The 20,825-nt window shown below is 41.5% G+C and overlaps 1 protein-coding gene across 1 annotated transcript in view; it reads right to left on the bottom strand.

Moving 5' to 3' along the window:
- Window positions 1–534: 534 nt before the first annotated feature.
- The window catches only part of pid1 (phosphotyrosine interaction domain containing 1), a 39,486-nt gene continuing 19,195 nt past the window's right edge, over window positions 535–20,825 (bottom strand). The window contains exon 3 of the mRNA XM_034114496.1: window positions 535–2,933. Coding sequence (XP_033970387.1) covers window positions 2,454–2,933 — 480 coding nt within the window. The 3' untranslated portion in view covers window positions 535–2,453. The remainder of the gene's footprint in view (window positions 2,934–20,825) is intronic.

Raw genomic sequence — 20,825 nt, 5'->3', positions numbered from 1 at the left:
AGGTTTTTGTGCATGTAAATGGTCTGCAAAGGATATAATCCTGATGTTCCTCAATTGGACTCCTTTGTTTACTTCCTGAACATAGTGATATCACTATCTAACACTCGCACTTCTATTGGCTAGTGCTCCAACACATTGTGATCAGAGCAGACTGGGCTCTGGTTTCAGACAGTATGAGAGAAATACAGAGCTTTTTGAACATTAAAGCATTGAAACGTCGCAGTGGAGGCACTAAATACAAATCTAAAACTGAAAATTAGCATCATTTGGCCCCTGTTAAAGCACACAAGACGTCCCAGAACAGATTTCATACCTTGAATAGTTTTGTGTTCCAGTTTGCTGCAACATGTGTTAGCGTGGTTCTGCTTGGTTCTGTCAGGGAATCATCTGGTCACCCTGCAACTGAACATGCTTTGTGTTTACCCTCCCACATGAAGCCACAGCAGGGGATTCAAATCAAGTGAGAGTTTAAAGGACAAACACTTATTTTAGTAGAGAGTAACCCATGAGAGAAAACACCACACCATCGTGCGCTTGGTTCTTGGTAAATACTTTATATGCAATTGTTTCTTGATCTTTGCAAACACTGTATATAAAACACTTAAGGTAACATTTTTCAAACATTTAAAGCGCGTCTGAGCTCTCAGACAGACATGACACAGTAATCTACAGCCTTATAAACATTCGCCCCCCCCTCTGGCCTGTCCATACACACCCCTCACCTTCACACACACTTGCACACACGCGCACAGCCACCGCGATCAGGCTCTCCACTTATTATTCACAGTAGGTTGTATAACACTGTTTCTGTATCGTATGATGGTTCTCAACATTTTTTTGTATTATTTAAAATAGCTATCAACATTTATGCTGTAATATTTGGAAAGTGATACATTTGTATTTACATAAGCTTATTGAGCAAGACTCAATTACAATGTGTGTGTATAATCGTATGTAGGTGTGTATATTTATGTGTGTGTGTTGACCAGAGCCACCTGATCTTTTTGAGTGAGTTTGACCGAAGGCTTTTTCCACTGATAGCGTCCAATACAGTCTCGTTAGAAAAGAAGAGGAAGGGGTTCTGATGTGTTTTCGCCCCACATTGGTGCATCGTTGCAGGGCAGCAGAGGGACACTGGTCACCTACTGCCCCGTACAGCGTTTCTGTGATAGCATGAGGACATTATGGGACACTGAAGTGATGGCGGGAGGCGCTCACAGCACGTTGGACTCATCGTACATTCAGCAGAGGCCATCAGTCGTTACCTTGGACGGCTGTGTTTTTAGCGACTGGCACATTCAAACTCATTTCATACGAGATAAAGTAAGAAAACGTGGCAAATGGTCACAGTACCATGTCTTGATTTTTTTTTTAAACGCATCAAAAACGGATGCTTGAGAAGTCTTCCAGGTAATCATTCGTATCCTCCCCCTATCTTTCAGACACAGAGATGCAAGCACTCACATGTACATTCATATACACTAAGTACAGAAGCAATTACACACGGACAAATTGTTTGGCACGCACACATACACACAAGGACCTGGGTAAGAGACCAAACTAATGTGAGAGGAAAGTGAGGCACATAATCTGAGAGGCGAAATCCAGCCTGAATTTTGGTATACTCAAAACAGGAACTGATTAGGGAGTCGCGGTCAGGGCTGTGAGGACTTCTCAAATGTAAAATCTACAGTCTCTAGCACCTATTTTCTTAAAAAGGTGCTGTACGCATACTCTGGATCTATAAGTACCTTTAAAATGGCACAGCGGTAGAAGCTGTGTCTCCATCGTGTTAAAATTAAGAAATGTTGGGTATGGCACCATGATAGTTATAGTGCTTAAAGGCTTTTCTTTTCTTTCACATCCTCATTTGCTTTTACCGAGGTCGAAGGCATTGTAACAGAGATTCAACATTTAAAGAATTTATGTGCTCCAATAGTCTCATAAACTCTGGGTTGGGACCTCGAAATAGGTAACACACCTATTTCTGTGGAGGTCCCTACATGGCAAGAGTAGCAATAGATCTGGGGTCAGAAGAACAGGGAATAAAAGTTTGTTGTTTCCTGGGTGAAAAAGCTAAGAACCACACACAGAGTCTCTGCTGAGGGCAAGAGTAACAGTGGTTTGAAAATGGCGATGGAAATGGCGAGTGAATCTCTTGAGGGCGTTTGCAGAGGTCCTTGAAGCCCCCAGTTAGGTCTTCGAGGACCGTTTACTCAAAGTGGCAGCACTTTGCTATCCCTGTATGTAAATGTCGGTCTTTTGTAACTCCTTGTAACTCTACCTTCCCTTGCCAAACTTCACTATCCTGGGCGTCTTGGTTCACAGGGTCGGTTGATATTGTTCCAAATTGATAACAGAAAGAAACAGTAGGGGGGAGATGAGAGAGAAGGTAATCTGTCCATCCTTCCACTCTGTTAGGATGGGCCTCAGGAAATCAGGCGAGTTTTCGATCAACCGTCGTCCGGGGTCGAGTCTTCAGGGGAGGACGAGTCCTCGGCGAAGTCGTCCGACGAGCCGCTCTTGTGGATGCGTCCGTCGCTGCGCATGCTGTGGAAAGTCTTGCGGAAAGCCTCCATCATCGAGTGCGCCAGCTTCTTGGCCTCCAGCTTGCTCTCGCACTGCACGGCGTGGCAGTCCATCTGGAAGGTGAGGTCGTCGTTGATCTCCCGGTAGATCCAGGCGAACACGTTGGGTCTGACGCTGTGGTCCGCCGTGCAGTAGGCGATCCGCGCCACCTGGTAGGTGTCCATGGTTACCGAGGCCTCGCCGTGCCCGTCCAGGTGGTGGAGACGCACCTGGAAGGGCCGGATCTCCAGCAGAGAGTTACACTGCTGCTGGCCGTGCTGCTCCACCAGACCCACCACCGCGGACTCTGTGCAGCCGGACAGGAACTGAGTCCCAGAGATAGTCACCTTACCCAGGTAGGCCACCTGTAGGAAGACACACAAAGATACACTTAGTCTTTTGAACAACACCATGTATAACAAACATACATATGGAGCAAGCGATGAATACACCGTTATCATTTCAACTGCAGTTTTTCACTTGACGAAAAATGTAAGCTGCAAATGAAAAATAAACTGGGCTGAAATCCAAAAACCCTTTAAAATCCTGAAAGTGGGCTTTCTCCCTGTCCCTGATGATTTATAACATAGTTTGCCAGACAAAGTTACCAATAAAAGACACAGTTGAGGGACAGATCAAACATATTTCAATATTCATCTAAGATTATTCAAGAGTGTTTCAAGAAACAATTTAAAATATGTTTGTGGCGGTGCTGATTCCAAAGAAGAACCAAAAGAAAATCTCAGAAGTGTCTGAATAGCAAAAATGTGGCCATAATGATTATAAAATGCATCTTCAATTAAAATGAAATGCCTCTCAATAATATAGAAATGCATAGATAAAAATACATTAATAAAGAAAAAGCCTGCAGGCGCCAGGTTATCATTAGGCAAGAAAAAGACTCTTGCATAAATAGTACTAGAAATCTGTTCTGATGCATACATGTAGTAGAAAGAAATCTTTCAACTTCAGCATGGTTTTAAGCATGCATCTTCAAATAGATAAGTAAAGACAGCAATGTAAAAGGACCTAACACGTTTTCTGGCTGAGATGAGGTTTGTCAAGAAAGGATCAAAATGTCCTGAATGTCTAGTTCTTCACTTCTTTTTAAGACCTGTAGAAATAATCTTGTCACACCCTGATTGTGCACGAGGTAAAATGCATCAAAACGTACATCAGGTGATCTAAAAAAACTTCCAATCAAGTCAGGGGAATCCTGACATTCAGTCAAAATGAAATGATGTACATTTCCATAGAAGAAGACATCATGGTTAGGTATAAACTGACTGACAAAAAGATGCAAAATGAAAACAACAGTGGGCCGGGTATGGACCCCTGGGGAACACCTCAATAATTAAAACGGGTATCAACAAAGAACATTGACATACAAGATAAGCCTTTATCTTTTAGTATCTATGGAAATCAACCTTCTGCCAAATACAGATGTCTTCATTTTTTCAGATTCAACATCAAGATACTAACGATGTTGATTCACTGCTGTGATTTGCAACTGTTATCCAGGTTAAAAATAGTCCTAACTGTTGCCAAAAAGGTATTTATGTTAATCAAGAGTGGACCTTCTTCCTTTTCCCTTCTGGAGGTAATTAGTTCCATGTTCATGTAGGGCTGCTCAATTAATCGTATTTTAATCGCGATTATTACGATTTTGGCTTGCAACGATTATGAAAACAACATAATCGAAATAAAACAATTATTTTCTTATTATTTTTTTCATTGGTTTTTCAGTTGAATTATACTTAAAGTTCAGGGTAATCAACTGTTAAAAACATACTGTTCACATTTTTTTTTCCAATAAATTGATGTTTTCAAAGTAAATGGATAATCGTTTTTAATAATTGTGATATCAATTATTGACCCAAATAATCGAGATTATGATTTTTGTCATAATCGAGCAGCCCTATGTTCATGTACGCCTTGAGGTTGATTAACCTAAAAACTTGTGTGGTAGTAATGAGAGGCTTTTTTTAAATGTTCTGTGGTGGCATGCTAAATGATGTGTGTGGGCTCTTTCACAAAGAGAACAGAATAGAGTTGAGCTGCAACAAGGACCATTGAATACCGTAGTAATGACACCGCATACCAGGAGAGCGATAGACTGAGGAGATGGAGCGAGTTAAGAAGGGAACAAAGCCTGAGTTTTCTAAGGGAACGTGGCCAAATCGAGGGCAGTCCAGGAATAATGGCTGACTTGTGTGCTTTCTCTGCATGGTGTCCTTTATCGCTTTATAAAAATACACAGAGGAGGAGCCTGCTACGAGTCAAACACTCAGAGCGGTATCACTCCTGTCTGTGTTTATACTGGAGCAAGGGAATACTCCTCACTCTCAAGGGTTCATTACATGCAGCACACATGACTGCAGATAACACGAGTGCAATGATAAGTGTGAATAATAAAAGGAGAGATGTGTATCGTATAACAGTCTGGAACATTTATGGAAGATTTGGCTTGAATTCATGGCTCAATGCACATCTGTCAATGTCAAGTCAGGCCGTGGTTTCGATAACATTATTCCCTTAGGAAATGTGTGTAAGCATTACATATAAGTTTAACGTTTTATTATATAACTAAAGCAGAGGTTCACCAAGCATATCAAAATATATATCGAGCCAAAGAAAATGATACAAAGCAGAGGCAAAGATCCTGTTTTATTCAACACTGAACAGACTGCTTCTCTTCTTTCACAAGTTTTGTATAGTATACCTGCCCTCATTCTCCGCTTTGACTTTCACTGAATGCGATCTTTCATAGTAGACAGATAGTCACTCAGATCAGCCTCTCAGTAAGACGGGAAGGTAATGTATATGTAGAGCAGGACTAGCATTAACCGATAAGCCATGAAAAACTATATTTCTGGTAAGGATGCACTCAAATTGCCAAATATTTTTAAAAATCATGCACAATTTGTAAAGCTATGTAGCAAAAACGGTTTCTCATCCAAACAAATACACATATAAACCTTAAAGGGGTGATATAATGCTTAAAAAGTATCCATTAAACTCCGTTGTTTACTTCCTTAACATGGTGACATCACTATGAAACACCTGGCTTTGTATTGCATTTGATAACTAGTTTCAAGGCTTTTATTTTCATTTGTACATAGCTACAGTGTAGTTATGGCAATGAAAATCTTAGGTCACAGTTAATCCAAAAGTAACTGAAAGTAATCAGATGACATTACTTTTAAATTGTGATTTCTTTATGGAACTAGTGAACTGTAAACGGTAAACATTTTTAAAGTAACCCCTCTGACCCTGAAGCTCCCACTATGGTGCATTAGCCCCCTGATGGCAGCGCAACACGACGTAGATTCGCAGTAAGATATTGAGGAAGAGAAAGCAGCTGCCTCATGACGCCTGGTTTTCATTAGCGCTGACCGCAGGGGGGGGGGGGGGGGGACACATTGCTCCCGATCCATCATCCAGCCGAGCACCACAGGTCTGAGGAGCCGCCTGGAGGCAGGGCGGTTTGTAGCCGACCACACGGACACCCTCAGCTCTACAGCGGTCAGTCGCCCAGCCAGCCAATACATCCAAAGCCCCCGCCAAGACACATCAAGCATCCACAGCGCTGTGTTTGTGTGTCAGACAGCAATAAAGAATCATTGTGCACTTCTCTCCTATTTTGATATTGAGTTTCTTGTTTAAACTGCGATCGTTTCGACTGATTTCTTGCTTCCTAGTTGAACGCTTCGCCAGGTTTTTATTCTCTTACAGCGGCTGGGAGGTGGCCAGAAAGACAGTTAATGCTTTTCTCTTAAAACTATATATTTCTGCTGTACAGTCTCTGGTGTGGAAATGGTCCGGTTAATGTGCCTGAATAAATAACGTTGGGAGGAAGAGCCAAGAGGAAGAGTTGCAGCAGTTTTATATTCTGACTGAATTCAGTGAGAGATGTTGCCTTGTCTTTCCAAGGGAAATATTTGCTTTTTCCTAAGGATGACTTGTCCTCTATAGATAAGGTTTTAAGTTGACATTAATCACAGGGAATGTGAAAGCTTCGCTTGTCAAGGAATTGTCAAGGAAGGAAACATTGAGTGTGTGTCTGTGTGTGTGTGTAGCCTAGCATTACTATCCTTGTGGGGACCTAAATCTGTTTACACAGTCACGTGTGGGGACTCGCCGCCATTATGGGGACATATTGGAGGTCCCCATGAGGGGAATCATTAATTTTAGGGTGGAGACTTGGTAAGGGTTAGGGTTAGGCATGTGTTGGTTATGGTTAAGGTTAGGATAAGTCTCCAGGAAATGCATGTAAGTCAATGTAATGTCCCCTGAAGTGATGTATACATGGTATGTGTGTGTGTGTGTGTGTGTGTGTGTGTGTGTGTGTAGTGTGTGTGTGTGTGTGTGTGTGTGTGTGTGTGTGTTTGTGTGTGTGGTGAAGAGTTGAGAGGAGTGTGTGAGGTGGGGAGGTCACCAGACTAAGCAAACATCTAGAGTTTGTTTGCTCAAAGTCCAAAACAAACCTGCAGCTGAAGAGGAAATTGTTTCATTGCTCGAGCAGAAAGATGAGAGACGGATGGAAATAAAAGAAAATTGGATAAAACTGGTAATAAAGTTGTGTCCAAATAATCTAACGCAAGTCAAAGTCTGGACTTGATTCAGACATTTCAACATGTTTTTTGCTTCGGGGCAAAGACATCACAAGACCATAGACACTTAAATAAAGTGACGGGTGCGTATAGTAACACACAGATGCACTAAATGTAAAACTGAATGATTAGTTTATACATGTACGATTTAACTGATGATTAATGGCAAGGAACAGAAATTAATTGAACTTGTTAGCCAAATAAGTATTGCCATCACTCCAGAAAAGCATGTTTAAATGTATTCACGGCTCTTATGTGGAAATGTTAATTACTTGCCAATTAAGGAAGTTGCAAGTCAGGAACAATGTAAGGTGCTGTTTACACGAGAACGCAAACGGTTGTATCCGCTACTTTTCTCTTTCGTATAGCCCGTTCGTTCACACGAGGCCGTAACGGAAACGCGGAAACGGACCCTGCAAACGATAACGGGTCCCAAGGTGGATAGATCTGAAACTGGAACGCTCTGGGGGGCCAAACGGCTCCGTGTGTACGCCCTATACGATCATTTTCCTGATAACGATGAAGCCATAGCCCCGCCTCTCCCCACCTCTGCTGCTCACTGCTGTAGCATGGTCAGTAGCTACTGACCATGCTACAGATGTTAGTGCAAAATCTCCTCTACCACAACCATCAGCAACAAGTGGACATGGAGAACTACATGAACTACATGTTGCTAAATCCACCGCGGGGCATAAACAGAAGGGCAACCATGGCAACCAGGCAACCATGCTCGGGGGTCTTCTTCGCTGCTTTTGGTGTATTTTGTGGCGGAAATACAGCGCCACTTACAGGCCCGGCATATGTACTACAGCGTCTCCAGCGCTTTCGAGCGGTCTCGTGTGAACGGAAGACTTTTTTGATATCGTATTCGATTTGTTTGCATTTCGTATGCGTTTGCGTTCCCGTGTAAATGGGGTCTAACACACAAGGTGGAATAAAGAGCACTTCCTTTCAAAGAACATATATCTGATTTGTCCTAAATCTTCTATTAAAGAGAGAGGGGTTAACTAAAAAACAGACGGATTATGACATTATTACATTTGCCAAGAAAACACGTGGAAACTGTGAGTCTTTACTATCTAAAAACAGAACGTTTAGGATCAGCCAAAAACTTTTGAAATACTGTTTGAAGTTCGATTATTTGGCAGACTACAAAAGTAATATTGCCAAACAGACATGACACATAATAAGAAATCTGTATAAACTGAGTACAAAAACATCATAACAGCCAAAACTGAATCTTGTTTTGATTTCTGTGCAAACATTATACAGAGATAAGAAGTGGACAATCATATTAAAACTTAAAGCACCAACATCTGATCAGGGTCAAAGCAGCAGCATTAAACGCCAGCAGAAGCAGCGTGGCTCTGGGCTGTAGCTGCATAATAGTTTTTATGATCAACCAGATGTCATATTGCATGATGCATTCCAGAGGACTGTGACACTGCAATCAGGGATTTGTTTCAGTTAGGTGAATGAAAGTAACGGTAGAAAACTGCTCGTAAAATGTAGCAACTATTCTTTTCTGTTTCAGTTTAATATAAGAATGTTGGAAATCATTTTCTTTCTTAAACTCAACTTGTTGTATTTGAGCCTGAAAGCAGCACACAATCCAAACTTACTTCAACATCTGTTCACTGTCGCAAATTCAACGTCATGGATCATTTCCTCGCTTCATGAAGAGGCACAATCTGTCTGTTGGAAAGCTATCAAAATTGAGAATTGGACCTGAAACAAGTTAGTGACTATTAACAGCTACACCGTGTGTGTGTTTTCATTTTAATTAGAACAATGATTTAAGACAATGACTCAAATGTACCATCCAATTGAGGCGTTTCAGGCAGGGGGCACACTAGAGGAAAGGGAAACCCCAAAAATCAAAACAGGGCCTCTTTAAAGTGGACCTATCATGCTATATTTGAAACATATATTGTAGGGCCATACCTATACAAAACATGTCTGTGAAGTTTTTTTTTCAAAATACCAAACAGATCACCCATTGTAGCCATGCCTCATACTGCTCAAACCCCTCTTTTGCAGCCCTGTTAGAGAAACGCGGTACTTGGGTCCTTAGCTTGAAAAAATAAATAAGAGAAGGCGGAGCTAATGCCTGATCAGAATTCTACCGGAGATCAAGTTCAATTCTGCTGTGATAAAACGCCATCCTGTTCTAAACCACATCAAGGATTATTTCTGAAACAGTATGGAGTTCAAATGCTTTTTCTCTTGCAGGTTTATCACAAGGTGAGTTCTTTTTTTATTTCCTGCTTTTTAAAACACACATGCTCTCCAGTACAGGTTAGCTCTGAGTGTTGGTGAGGCTTGCTAATGTAAACAAAGACGAGATTACGTCCAACACACGTCAGGCATTGTTTCTGATAGCAACTTTCTGTGGGTCCGCTGCCGATTTGACGTCAGTTCGGATGGAATCTGTAACCGCTCGTTGTACACCCGTTTTTAAAAGATTTGGGTACGGAGGAAAAGAGAGAGGGTTTTATTTTCTGACGCTGCGTGAGTTCCCCGACGCACCGGGGACACATACTGTATGTATGTGTAAAAGACATCACAAAGTGCATTTTGCATGATAGGTCCCCTTTAAGTTAAAGATGTGAGTATTTCTTCCACCTCTGCTGATGGTGCGGAAATGAGCTGTAGTGAAGCAGGGTGTCCTCTCTGAACTACAGACAGACACCTGCATGAGTCCGTGCACACCTCTCTACACATCAAGCAAAATGTATCCATCCATCCATCCCAGAGCAGGACACATCTGCTGCTCAGCAGTCGGCTTCGTGCCGACAAATCAGGCGGCTTAAATCATTCCAGAGATCTGCAGAGGCCTCCTCTTTGTTTCAACTTTCCATGTGTTTCTCCTCTTCCTCCTCCAACTCAAACTCTGTTGTCTCCTCTTCCCTGTACTCGGTCCTTCCTATACCTTCATCTGCTTCTCTCTCCACCCCCCCCTAGCCTCACATTCCCTTCGTTCATTTATATCCCGCCAAACTGTAAATATTGAACCCATATGAAGTGAGACCGAAATAAAGATCAGTTACAGGAACGGTGGCCTTGGGGGCTCAAACGAAAGGAATGCTTCAAAACACCGACAGAAAAACAGACAGGAGAAGGAGATATTGTGACATTTAAAACAAGGTATCCACTGGAATTGTGCTGCAGACAGGAAACTGCAAGTGTATACTGTATACCTGCTTCTCAGAAACAACTAAGGAATGGAGCGAGTGATGTGAGACAGAGAGGGAAGGAGTATGGATAAACATTTGCATGTGTGGTGAGACATGTGGACACCATTACTGACTCTTGGTTTATGGAGGACATTGTTCTATTCTATTCTAGGAAGCCTTGCTTGTCTACGTGTACTGTAAGAAATAAAAGAAACGTTTTGGGAAATGTGCTTATTTGTTCTTTCTAGTTGATGAGAGGATGTGAACAATGTTTACAGATGTTTATCTCCCTGCTGAAATAAAACAGCAACATTGTGTTTTACTGTTCTTTCTTACCTGATAACTCCTGTACTTTCAGGCTCTGTTTTGACCTTTTCTACCATGAAAGCAATCTACAGAAGACAGCTTCCCATCCCTAGGTTGAATAGGAATACACCTACATAACCTATTCGTAGATGTTATAACACAGCTTAGTTGAATACTCGATTCTGATTGGTCAGTTCGGACATTTCAGAGGGCTGTTAATTCTCGCTAACAGACTGTTGCTAGGGAGAACCGAATCAAGGGACTTTGTGCAGTCATATCAATCCGCAGAAAGAAGTCCGGTCAATTAAACTTCTGCTGTGGACAACAAACATTCGTTTATATCCATCAGAAAACACTTTGGAATACTTTTTGAATATTCATTTTCATATTTATTGAGAGTGCAAAACTTAGTGTTCTTGATGGCTAAACTGTCCCAAGAGAAGGAAAGAGGTTAAAAGGCAGAGCGCTGGACATCAGAGAAATCAACAGAAGAAGACAGACAGGAAGTAAACACTAAAGGGAAGCTCTGCGGTGTTTAGAGAATGGTTAATTGAAAAGAAAATGAACAGACTTGGAAAGTTACAGATCAGTGCTGCCGTCATTTTAAGTTACTTTGCTGTCGCTGCAGGAGAAACTGATTTTTGTTTTTTTTAGGGGAAGCAATTAGATCATTTTGAAATCAATAAGTTCCTTTAAAATCAATATCGTGAGAGAAGTTGTTCCTTCATAGTCTTAATCACCATGTCGGTGTTCTTTTTTGATAAATGACCGCCTCAGTGCACATTATCCCTTACTTACAGTCGGTTGAGTTACTGCTCGTCTTCCCAAGCTCTCGGTTGATCCGTGTAGGAAATCATCAGGGAGGTTGTTGACTACATGCTGACTTATTGAGGATTCTCTGTGCATGTCAACAACACTGTTAAATACTGTTTATAATATAAAAATGTACAATAAAGTCCAGAAGAAGTGCTAACTTTGTCAACACTGTTTTTTTAAAACACGACAGTAACAAAGTGTTTTTGTTTAGTGATTAAATTAACACATTTTAACATTTTGTTGATGACTCACTGGATGCAAAAGCAACAATGTCCGAGGAACCACAATTATGTGGCGACAAAGGAAAAACAGACGGACATGCAGAGACAGAAAGAAACTTATTGTTGTAAACAGATGGAGACCAAAGCTAGCTGAATGCAAAGAAAGTAAGGGTACACAGAGGGAGAAAAACAAAACATCCGCAGCCCGGCACAGAGAGACAGGAACATCGTGGTCCTCTCACAGGCATGTGTGTGTGTGTGTGTGTGTGTGTGTGTGTGTGTGTGTGTGTGTGTGTGTGTGTGTGTGTGTGTGTGTGTGTGTGTGTGTGTGTGTGTGTGTGTGTGTGTGTGTGTGTGTGTGTGTGTGTGTGTGTGAGTGTGTGAGAGAGCTCAGGCAGCTGTTGCTTCTGGAGCCACAGCTGGTTGGGCTATCAGCAGAGAAAGCAGCAGAGAGGATGAGAAGAAAAAAGAGGGGGAGGAGGAAGAGAGAGACTTCACTGAGGAGGAGATACCTGTCCCAGCGGAGAGGCTCTGGGAACAGAAGAAGAAGAAAGAGGCTGAGACGACAGGAAGTGGGACTGAGAGAGGAACAATGAGGCAGTTGTTGAGAGGAGAGGTTTGGGCCTGTTGGATCAGATGGGAACAAGGCTTTAAAGTTGAGGTACAAACAGAAAAGTTACGTAGTTTCAGCATAAGGCTCTTTCCCAGAGTCCAAGCACTGCGGTGGTGCAGACCAAACAAACAGCTTCAATCTGGTTTCATTTATTTGCCTCCCCCATTGTTTGCATTTTCTTTCCAACCAGTAAGAGTTTGAGTTCTTTTCCAAATGGCACGAGATGAGATGTCAGTGTGAAAATACGATTATTTTTCTTCATTGCCTCCATGGCGGAGTATTTGGAAACATACGGGACTTATCTGGCAGTGGTGACCTCATGGTGTTTGCCAAAGTAAGAAAATAAATTTCCAAAAGGAAACTTCCAAAAAGTCATCCTGTTAGATAATTCAGAAAATAAAGTGATTTATGGCGAGACCATGGCTGCAGCTAAAGATTAACGACTAATGATTTTGCCAAGATAGCATCCTCAAATGTCTTATTTTGTCCACAACTCAAAATATTTTCAGTTTACCGTCATAGAGGAAAAACAAACCGATTACTCTTACATTTAAGAAGCTGAAATCAGAGAATCTTTGCAAAAGAAATTACTCAAATGTATCTGATTTTCCAAGAAGTTGTCCATTGATTTAAAAGTTGACAACTAACAATGAATCTTTGCAGCTCTAGCACTTCACATTTATTTTTCCAAGAGTGCCAAGTGTTAGATAAGAACAGATCTCACTCTCATGTTTGTACAGTAAATATGGAGCTACATTAGGTTAGCTTATCTTAGCACAAAAGACTGGGCACAGGGGTAAACAGCCACCGTGGCTCTGAAGGCACAGGATTCAAAATTAACTTTGTTGCCACACAGAGGGGGAAATTTGTCTTGGGCGTTCGCCCCATGATGCAGCCATAAAAAGACACCATTCCACATACCAATTACAAAAAGGGAGCAAACACATAAACTGCAGTAATAACAGAAAGGGAAAGTCCCTCTTTACCTCTAAAAGACTCCTCACATTAAAACACGGATCATCCCTTTTCTGTTTCTGAGTTTTATTGGAACCAGGGATAATTTTTTATCCATTTAATTTACTTCAAAAGGGAGATTTCCACACTAACAGTTTAGACTCCAAGAAGTTACTCATACCTGAGAAGACCATGACAACCTGTCGCCTCATAAGAAAATACATCAAAATAGACATTAATTGATTGACTAGTGAGAGTTTAAGGAAAGCTCACAATTTTGTATAACATAGAGAGGAAATATACTCATTCAGGTAAGCTGGACGGCTCTGTTGTGATTGGTCAACCACTTAAAATTGGCCCGCCCCTATCACATACAATGTGTTGGAGTGCTAGCCAATAGAAGCACGAGTATAACAAGATACTGTACAGATGTCACTATGTTACAGAAGTAAACAAAGGAGTCCAATGGAGGCGTTTAATAATAGGGCCACTTAAAAATGCAATTTGACTGAGGATGAATGTCCACAGAAAAACCTACTTTCTCAAAAATACCAGTGGAGGTGTGGACTTGGTCTGATAGTGTGTGAAAACAATTATAATTCTACATCATAATGAGCTTATTTTCCCAATAGTTGTAATAATCTGTACCGAATTGGCCCCACAAACATGGCAGTCAGTACCATGACACTGGGATAGAGACGGTTCCTGAGCCTGATATAAAAATGTTCCAGCATGTTCTATAGATAAAACCCTCCCACAGTCAGGGAGGGAGGTTACCATTGGAGTTCTCCCCCAGAAGGCCCCTCACGTCTGGATCCCCCCACAGGACTGGGAATCCACTGCTTGGGAATGCAGCATTCCTGAAGAGGTTGTTAACATTCCTCTAAACTTATTGAATCAGCAAAGTGCAGCTGGCTCCGCTTGCCACGGCATGCAAAGATGGATGAGGCTTTTTTTTTTTCTGTGTGTGTGTGTGTGTTTGCTTGTTTGTGTTGCGCGGTGAGAAGACGATGCTCAGAGTGTGTGTGTGTGTGTGTGTGTGTGTGTGTGTGTGTGTGTGTGTGTGTGTGTGTGTGTGTGTGTGTGTGTGTGTTGGAGTACAGAGTCTGAGTGTTTCTATAGACAGGAGCACCTCAGTGTATATGAAAGAAGCTTTCACATTCCCAACTCCTTCCATACATATGGTTAGATTCTCCACACTCATATGACGGCAGTAAAAGCTTAAACTTTCCTGACACTGCTGGGTGTTTTTCAATTCATGCCCACAAAATATGTCTCAGCCCCACAAATTTGCAATGCAAAATGGGTAATAGCGACATTTTCCTCCATACCTACACATACTGTAATGTCAATATAGTGTAACTACTGTACATGAGCACTTCAGTATCAGCCTACAGAGCATGTTGTAGTTCATCTTGTCCAGATTTCTGCACAGAGTGTCTTGTGCATCACAGATGTAGGAAAGTAAAGCATACATACTCACAGCAGACGTCATAGGTTTATCAGGCCATCATGATTCTTCACACACTAGTATACATGGTACATTTTAGTGGAAACATGCAGAGAAAAGTTGCCCAGGGCAAACAAAATAACTTGGTGAACATGAGTGACACAGAGACAAAGATGAAGACTAAACTTAAGACAGCTTTCGCTCCATAACGTCTCGTCTTTTATCTGGGAAGAAACAACTGGCTGTCTGGATCAGTAGATCTGAAATCCTGAACGGCTGGCAGTCTGACTCCTCTTCTGAAGAGTAACACCACTTAAACTGAACCTGAATCCAGACTGCCTTTCAACACCTCTCTCTAATTTAGATGCTTGCAGTTTCATGTCAAACTAACTTCTTTCAAACTCCACACCTCCACATTTTCCAACGTACAGAGTGATGCAGGAATGAGTCCTAAAATCGGAGCATTTTAGCACGTTCGGGAGTTTGTGGAAGTTCGAAGTTTGAAAGTATTTTTGGTTAGAAAACCTGAAATAAGATCTGTGGTTAACACAAGCTCAGTAAAACAAGCTTTTGTTCTACGACATAAAATAAGTCAGTAAATACCCCACTGTGTCTTAACAATGGCGGATGCTAACAAGTGTCTAAATGAGACGAATGTACAGCACGCCGTACATTAGCCACCATTAGCTTAGCGGTGGTGACATGAAGTCATGTAACCGTAATGTAGTTTGTTTATAGCCCACTGCAGCTTATTACTTCTGAAGATTGCATTTAAGCATCAAACATTTTAGGTGGTGGTGTTAATATGTGCAATATTCCAAAATACAATGAAAAATCCCATTGCTTGTTTCGAGGGAGCCGTTGCGATGCTAACTCAGGATATATGCAGGAATCCTGAAGTCAAATGTAAGACCTTTTAAGACCTTTTTTAAGACCCTTTCCATACATTTTAAGACCTCATCGCCACTTGGAGTTTTAACCGGTTACATTGGCGACACACTTCACCTCACATTTACTATATACATTATTGATTGTCCTTCCTCCTTATCTTCCAACCATTTGGACGCAAACTTGCATTTCCCCATAACGATGTTGTTTAACAACCGGCGTAAACGGTCCTTCGCGCGCTATCAAGCAGTGAGCGCGCGATGTCCTGTTCAGATGACGTCAAATCCAACGGGATGCCCTAAATAAACTACACAGAATCACACTACACACCTACGCAATGATTACATTCAGGCAGACTGTAGAATACAACCTCTTTGGACAATGTATATACTTATTGAAAACAAGCTACAAAATGTAATACCTTGGGAAATGCCGTTTAATACTTTTTAATATCCTTAATTTTCGCTAAATTGATTTATCAACTTTTAATACTTTTTAAGACCCCGCGGACATCCTGTAACTTCCGAGTCGGCCTACAAAAATAGGAAATCCTTGCACCACTCTGTAGTTTTCAAACCCTGACGCTAACTTACGTGACATCACTTGGTCTTATGTGGCTATTTATCAGACTTTGAGTAGCACAAAAGTTTTTATACATATACTGTACAGTCATTCACATCAAGCCCTTTAAACACACTTGAGAGTGTAAAGAGCTAACAATGGTAACAAGCATGTCAACAAAGCAGTCCTTTCTTAATTTATAAACCACACAGATACAAAGGCTCGATTAGAGACACACACACACACACACACACACCCACACCCACACACACACACACACACACACACACACACACACACACACACACACACACACACACACACACACACACACACACACACACACACACACACACAACACACACAACACACACACACACCACACACCACACACACACACACACAACACACACACACACCACACACACACACAGAGAGAACAAGGAGCAGGGAGGCGGGTCACCTCACCCGGCTGTTTATCATGTAATGGAGGTCACTGTGTGTTGTGTTCACTGCACGAGAACTGACGGTACATTCAGCTCTCTGACTGACGACAGAATAGCAAACACAGCGAGACAAACAGCCTCTGATGACAGATCAGATAAAGACGTGGTGTGTGATTGACGTCAGGGGGAAGAATCACACACTGTACACTGGTTCTGTTCACTGTACTGTGAGTGAAACAATGCACCACTGCTGCTAACATGCGACATGACAGGACCATGAAAATGAAACTCATTGTAATATTTCACCTATACTTCTATATTTGACAAAAGGTCTATTCGTCACGTACTGTCAACACTAACCAAGAAATGACTGTCAATACAAAATTAAAACTCCAGGTCGGTGAGACAATGGAAATCAGTTTAAAATGTACAGACAAGCAATAAGAAACAACTGATGAGATTTCAAAGGGCATATAGAAACACCTCCTTCATCATTTTCGGTGTTCAGTGTGTCCATAGATTTCAGTTTTTAAACAGTTTACTTATTTTAACTTCCTTTAGTTTTTTGCACTGTCCCTTTGCTGCTGTAACATTGCACATTTCCCTCTTTGTGGGACTACTAAGACATTACGTTACCTTATCTTAACGTGTTTAATCACAAAAATGTATTAACAAATTTGAGTTTTCTGTAGTTATAGTACAAGATTCGGAGAAGGTCTGTGTTAAAGTCCATGTCATTCTCATAGACAGTGAATGTGCATATTTCTCAAAATGATATCAAAGCCAAACACAATTGAGAAAGGAACATGGACATTTTAGGATTGTTGCTTAAAGATACAAAAAGATGTGTTTGAGATTTATATTTGCTATCTGATAGTTGACAGTTTTTCAGCTCCAGTAGCATTGAAACAAATATTTTCTTGTGAATGATTGGCTGTAAGTTTCCACTGTCTCACCACCAGGCTGCTACAAATGTGAGATAGATGTGAACCAGACACTCGTGTGCTCATCTACTGTAAGGCATGCAAAGAAGCTGCATGAAAAAGCATGTATTAATAAAGGTAATTTGGCTAGGTAGGGATACATCTAAAAATATGACTTGTGTGAACTCTTACTTGTCCTATCTTGTGTTTTAATAGTTTCCTGTTGCTGCTTTAACACCTGAACGTCCCTACTTTACTACCGTGATAGGAAATTAGACTCTTGAAAATAGACTAAATTAAAACGTGACAAAATGCCATAAGGGTCCAAAGTAATTCCATAATTTGTGGAGCTGCCGTTGCTGTGAAGTGCATTGAAGACGTTTTCTCAATGGATGTGAAGTAGAGTGCTCTGACAGCAGCAGGCAGAGAGAGAAGAGGCCTTTCATCCTCGCTAGCTGTTAGCTTTGGCAGAGACACAGCAGCCTTCAGCCTTTCAGTCTGAGCTGAGAGCAGAACCGTGGGCTGGGAGAGGACGCAGAGCAGGAAAGAGGGGTGAGAAGTGGAGGAGAGGGGCTATAAAACACCCGGATAATGAATGGTATCATATTGTATGGTAGCGTATAAAAGCCTAGCAGGAAAAAGGGCAAAAAAAGACCCATTGTTTCCTCAATACTACTATAGTCTGCTTTTACTATTCCAGTCACATTTAACTCACTGTGGAAACAGCCCAATTGTGGCTAGAAGGAAAAACTAAAAAAGGTTGTTTATGCAGTAACACATTTTAAAATGCCTTGAATTAAAAAAAATAAAGTGTATTTATTTGATGAAGATAGAATCTATACATCCAATATTTGTCCAAGTGCCCACAGGTTTGACCAATATTGGGCAGAAATGGGGGCAACACATGCTATGTTAACACGGTGAACCCTGCTCTTTTTAAATCTGCACTGCTCTCTACTTTACTTTCCATTACTGGACTTTTTTTGTCATAATTTAATGTAATTTATTGTTGTTTTTTGCACATTTTTAATTTGTGTAAATATTCCTCTATACTGTATGTTACATTTACAATTGATTTCTTCATTCTGTGTTTAGGAATGCACCATAAGGTCCTTACACACCGAGCCGATTTTCGACCAAAGAAATCACTCCGATTGGCTGTTCAGCTTAGCGAATCAGAAGCGAAACGGAAGTGAGGGAGCCAAACAAACTATTAAGAAGGCAAATCTGAGATTTCATTTAACTCCAGCTCTCGACACAGGTTGGGGAAAGCCCCATGAGCTTCTCGCTGTAGAGTGAAAATGGAACGCACACGCTATTCGTTGTTTGTTTATATCACGCAGTCTGTTCTTCTTCTCTCGGTTATCACGCAGTCTGTCTTCCGGTTGTTGCCTCTTTTGAATGACGAATACACACTACCGCCGCCTGCTGGTAAGGAGAGTTATTGCCACTCACGCATGCGCAGTTCGTACGTGCTTCTTGGCCGTCGGCTGAAGTCTTTGTTCCAGTGCGAAACATGGCCAAGACGCAGGAGACGTGAGGCGACGCGTGTTCTTTGGTGTCAGTTTGGTGTGTAAGGAGATTTAGAGGCTTTACACACCAAAACTAATTCCTTGTATGTGTAAACCTACTTGGCAATAAACATGTTTCTGATTCTGATAATAAACTATTTACAATATTGATTGTATTGAAGTCAAGTTTCGTCAGGTGACTTTTGGTCTAAACTGAGTAATTCATGGCTAACAAAATGTCAAGTTTCAAGGCTTTTATTGTCATGTGTGCATAGCTACAGTGTAGTTATGACAATGAAAATCTTAGGTCACAGGCTCCTCCTACAGTGCAACACAATAAAACAGATAAAATAGTGCAAGTAAATACAAATAAAATAGAATATAATAGAAACAGAATATGATAGAAACTGTGCAGAATATACAGTAATTGGAAAATGCACTAAAGAGCACAGAACCTAACCTTTTTTTTACCGGACTGCAAACTGTATATTTTTGGCAATGTTTGAAATGAGGCATGTAGAAAAAAGAGTATGGTAGCATATAAAAGCGAAGCAGGAAGAAGGGGCAAAAAGCCCTGCTTGTTCCCTGAGTTTCCGCCGTTGAAATGAGCAGCTCTGACAGTGGAGCAGGTGGGCAGACAGTGACTCAGACAGGACGTTACACAAGCCAACAGATGCAGGCGGCAGGCAGACACACTTGTATATAAAGGAGGCCGCAGACAGATGAGGGAAATTATTTGTCTTTTTTTTTTTTTTGTGTGGCTGGTATTCTGCTGAATAGCTTTTCGCGGTATCCATGGCAACGCTGCTTTGGCTGTCTGTGTGATGCTGGAAAGAGCGGCGAGTACAGAAGAGGAGCAGTGGGGGGATGCTGCGATTCACACCAGACAGAGAGGGACACCAAGGGCGATGTATAAATATTTATCTTCTATCATAGTAGTGATTTCCACTAGAGGCTTTCCACTGAAATACTGAGTGGGATACTCAGATGGGGGGAGGTGTACTTTAATGAGCCTGCATGTTATATTAGAAGATAGGTCAAATCTGATTGGCTTCTCTAATCCTATGTTTTCACAACAAGGCAGTCTATTAGTATTTAGTGTCTATACTGGGACATGTCTCCATGCTTTAATGTTCAAAAAGCTCTCTATTGTTCTCATACTGCCTGTGCTGCAGCACCTCTTTACACCCTCTGTCTGAAAACCAGAGCCCAGTCTGCTCTGATTGGTTAGCTGGCCGGCTCTGTTATGATTGGTCAAATGCTTAGCGATGTCCCGCCCCTTAGCCCATCACGTACAATGTGTTGGAGCGCTAGCCAATAGAAGCGTGAGTGTTACTTACAGTAGTGATGTCACAATGTCCCAGAAGTAACCAAAGGACTAAATGGAGGCGTTTCAGGCAGGGGGGGGGAGTGTGTGGGAGTGTAACTTCTTCTGGAGGGAACTTTGGGATTTTAGCCTTTGCAGACCATTTACATGCACTAATATTTTGCATATTCAATGGACAATTTTGCACTAATGTACATTCTCAAATATTGAAGTGACTGTTATTTTGTATATATTGATTGTTGTGTTTTTATTTAGGTCTTAAAGGTAGGGTAGGTAAGAATGGAGAAACCAGCTCGAGTGCGCTAGAATTTGAAAGTACGCAGCCGAAAGAAATCTGCCCCTTCCTTCAGACTTCCTTACAGAGCCCCTCCTCCAACACACACGAACGCGCACATGACCAATGAGGGCACGAGACAAGTTTGTGCACGAGATGGAAGGCTGACAGGCAGGTA

The sequence above is a fragment of the Trematomus bernacchii genome, unplaced genomic scaffold (assembly GCF_902827165.1).
Source record: "Trematomus bernacchii unplaced genomic scaffold, fTreBer1.1, whole genome shotgun sequence".
Taxonomy (NCBI): domain Eukaryota; kingdom Metazoa; phylum Chordata; class Actinopteri; order Perciformes; family Nototheniidae; genus Trematomus; species Trematomus bernacchii.
This window is presented reverse-complemented; position numbering and strand designations above follow the sequence as displayed.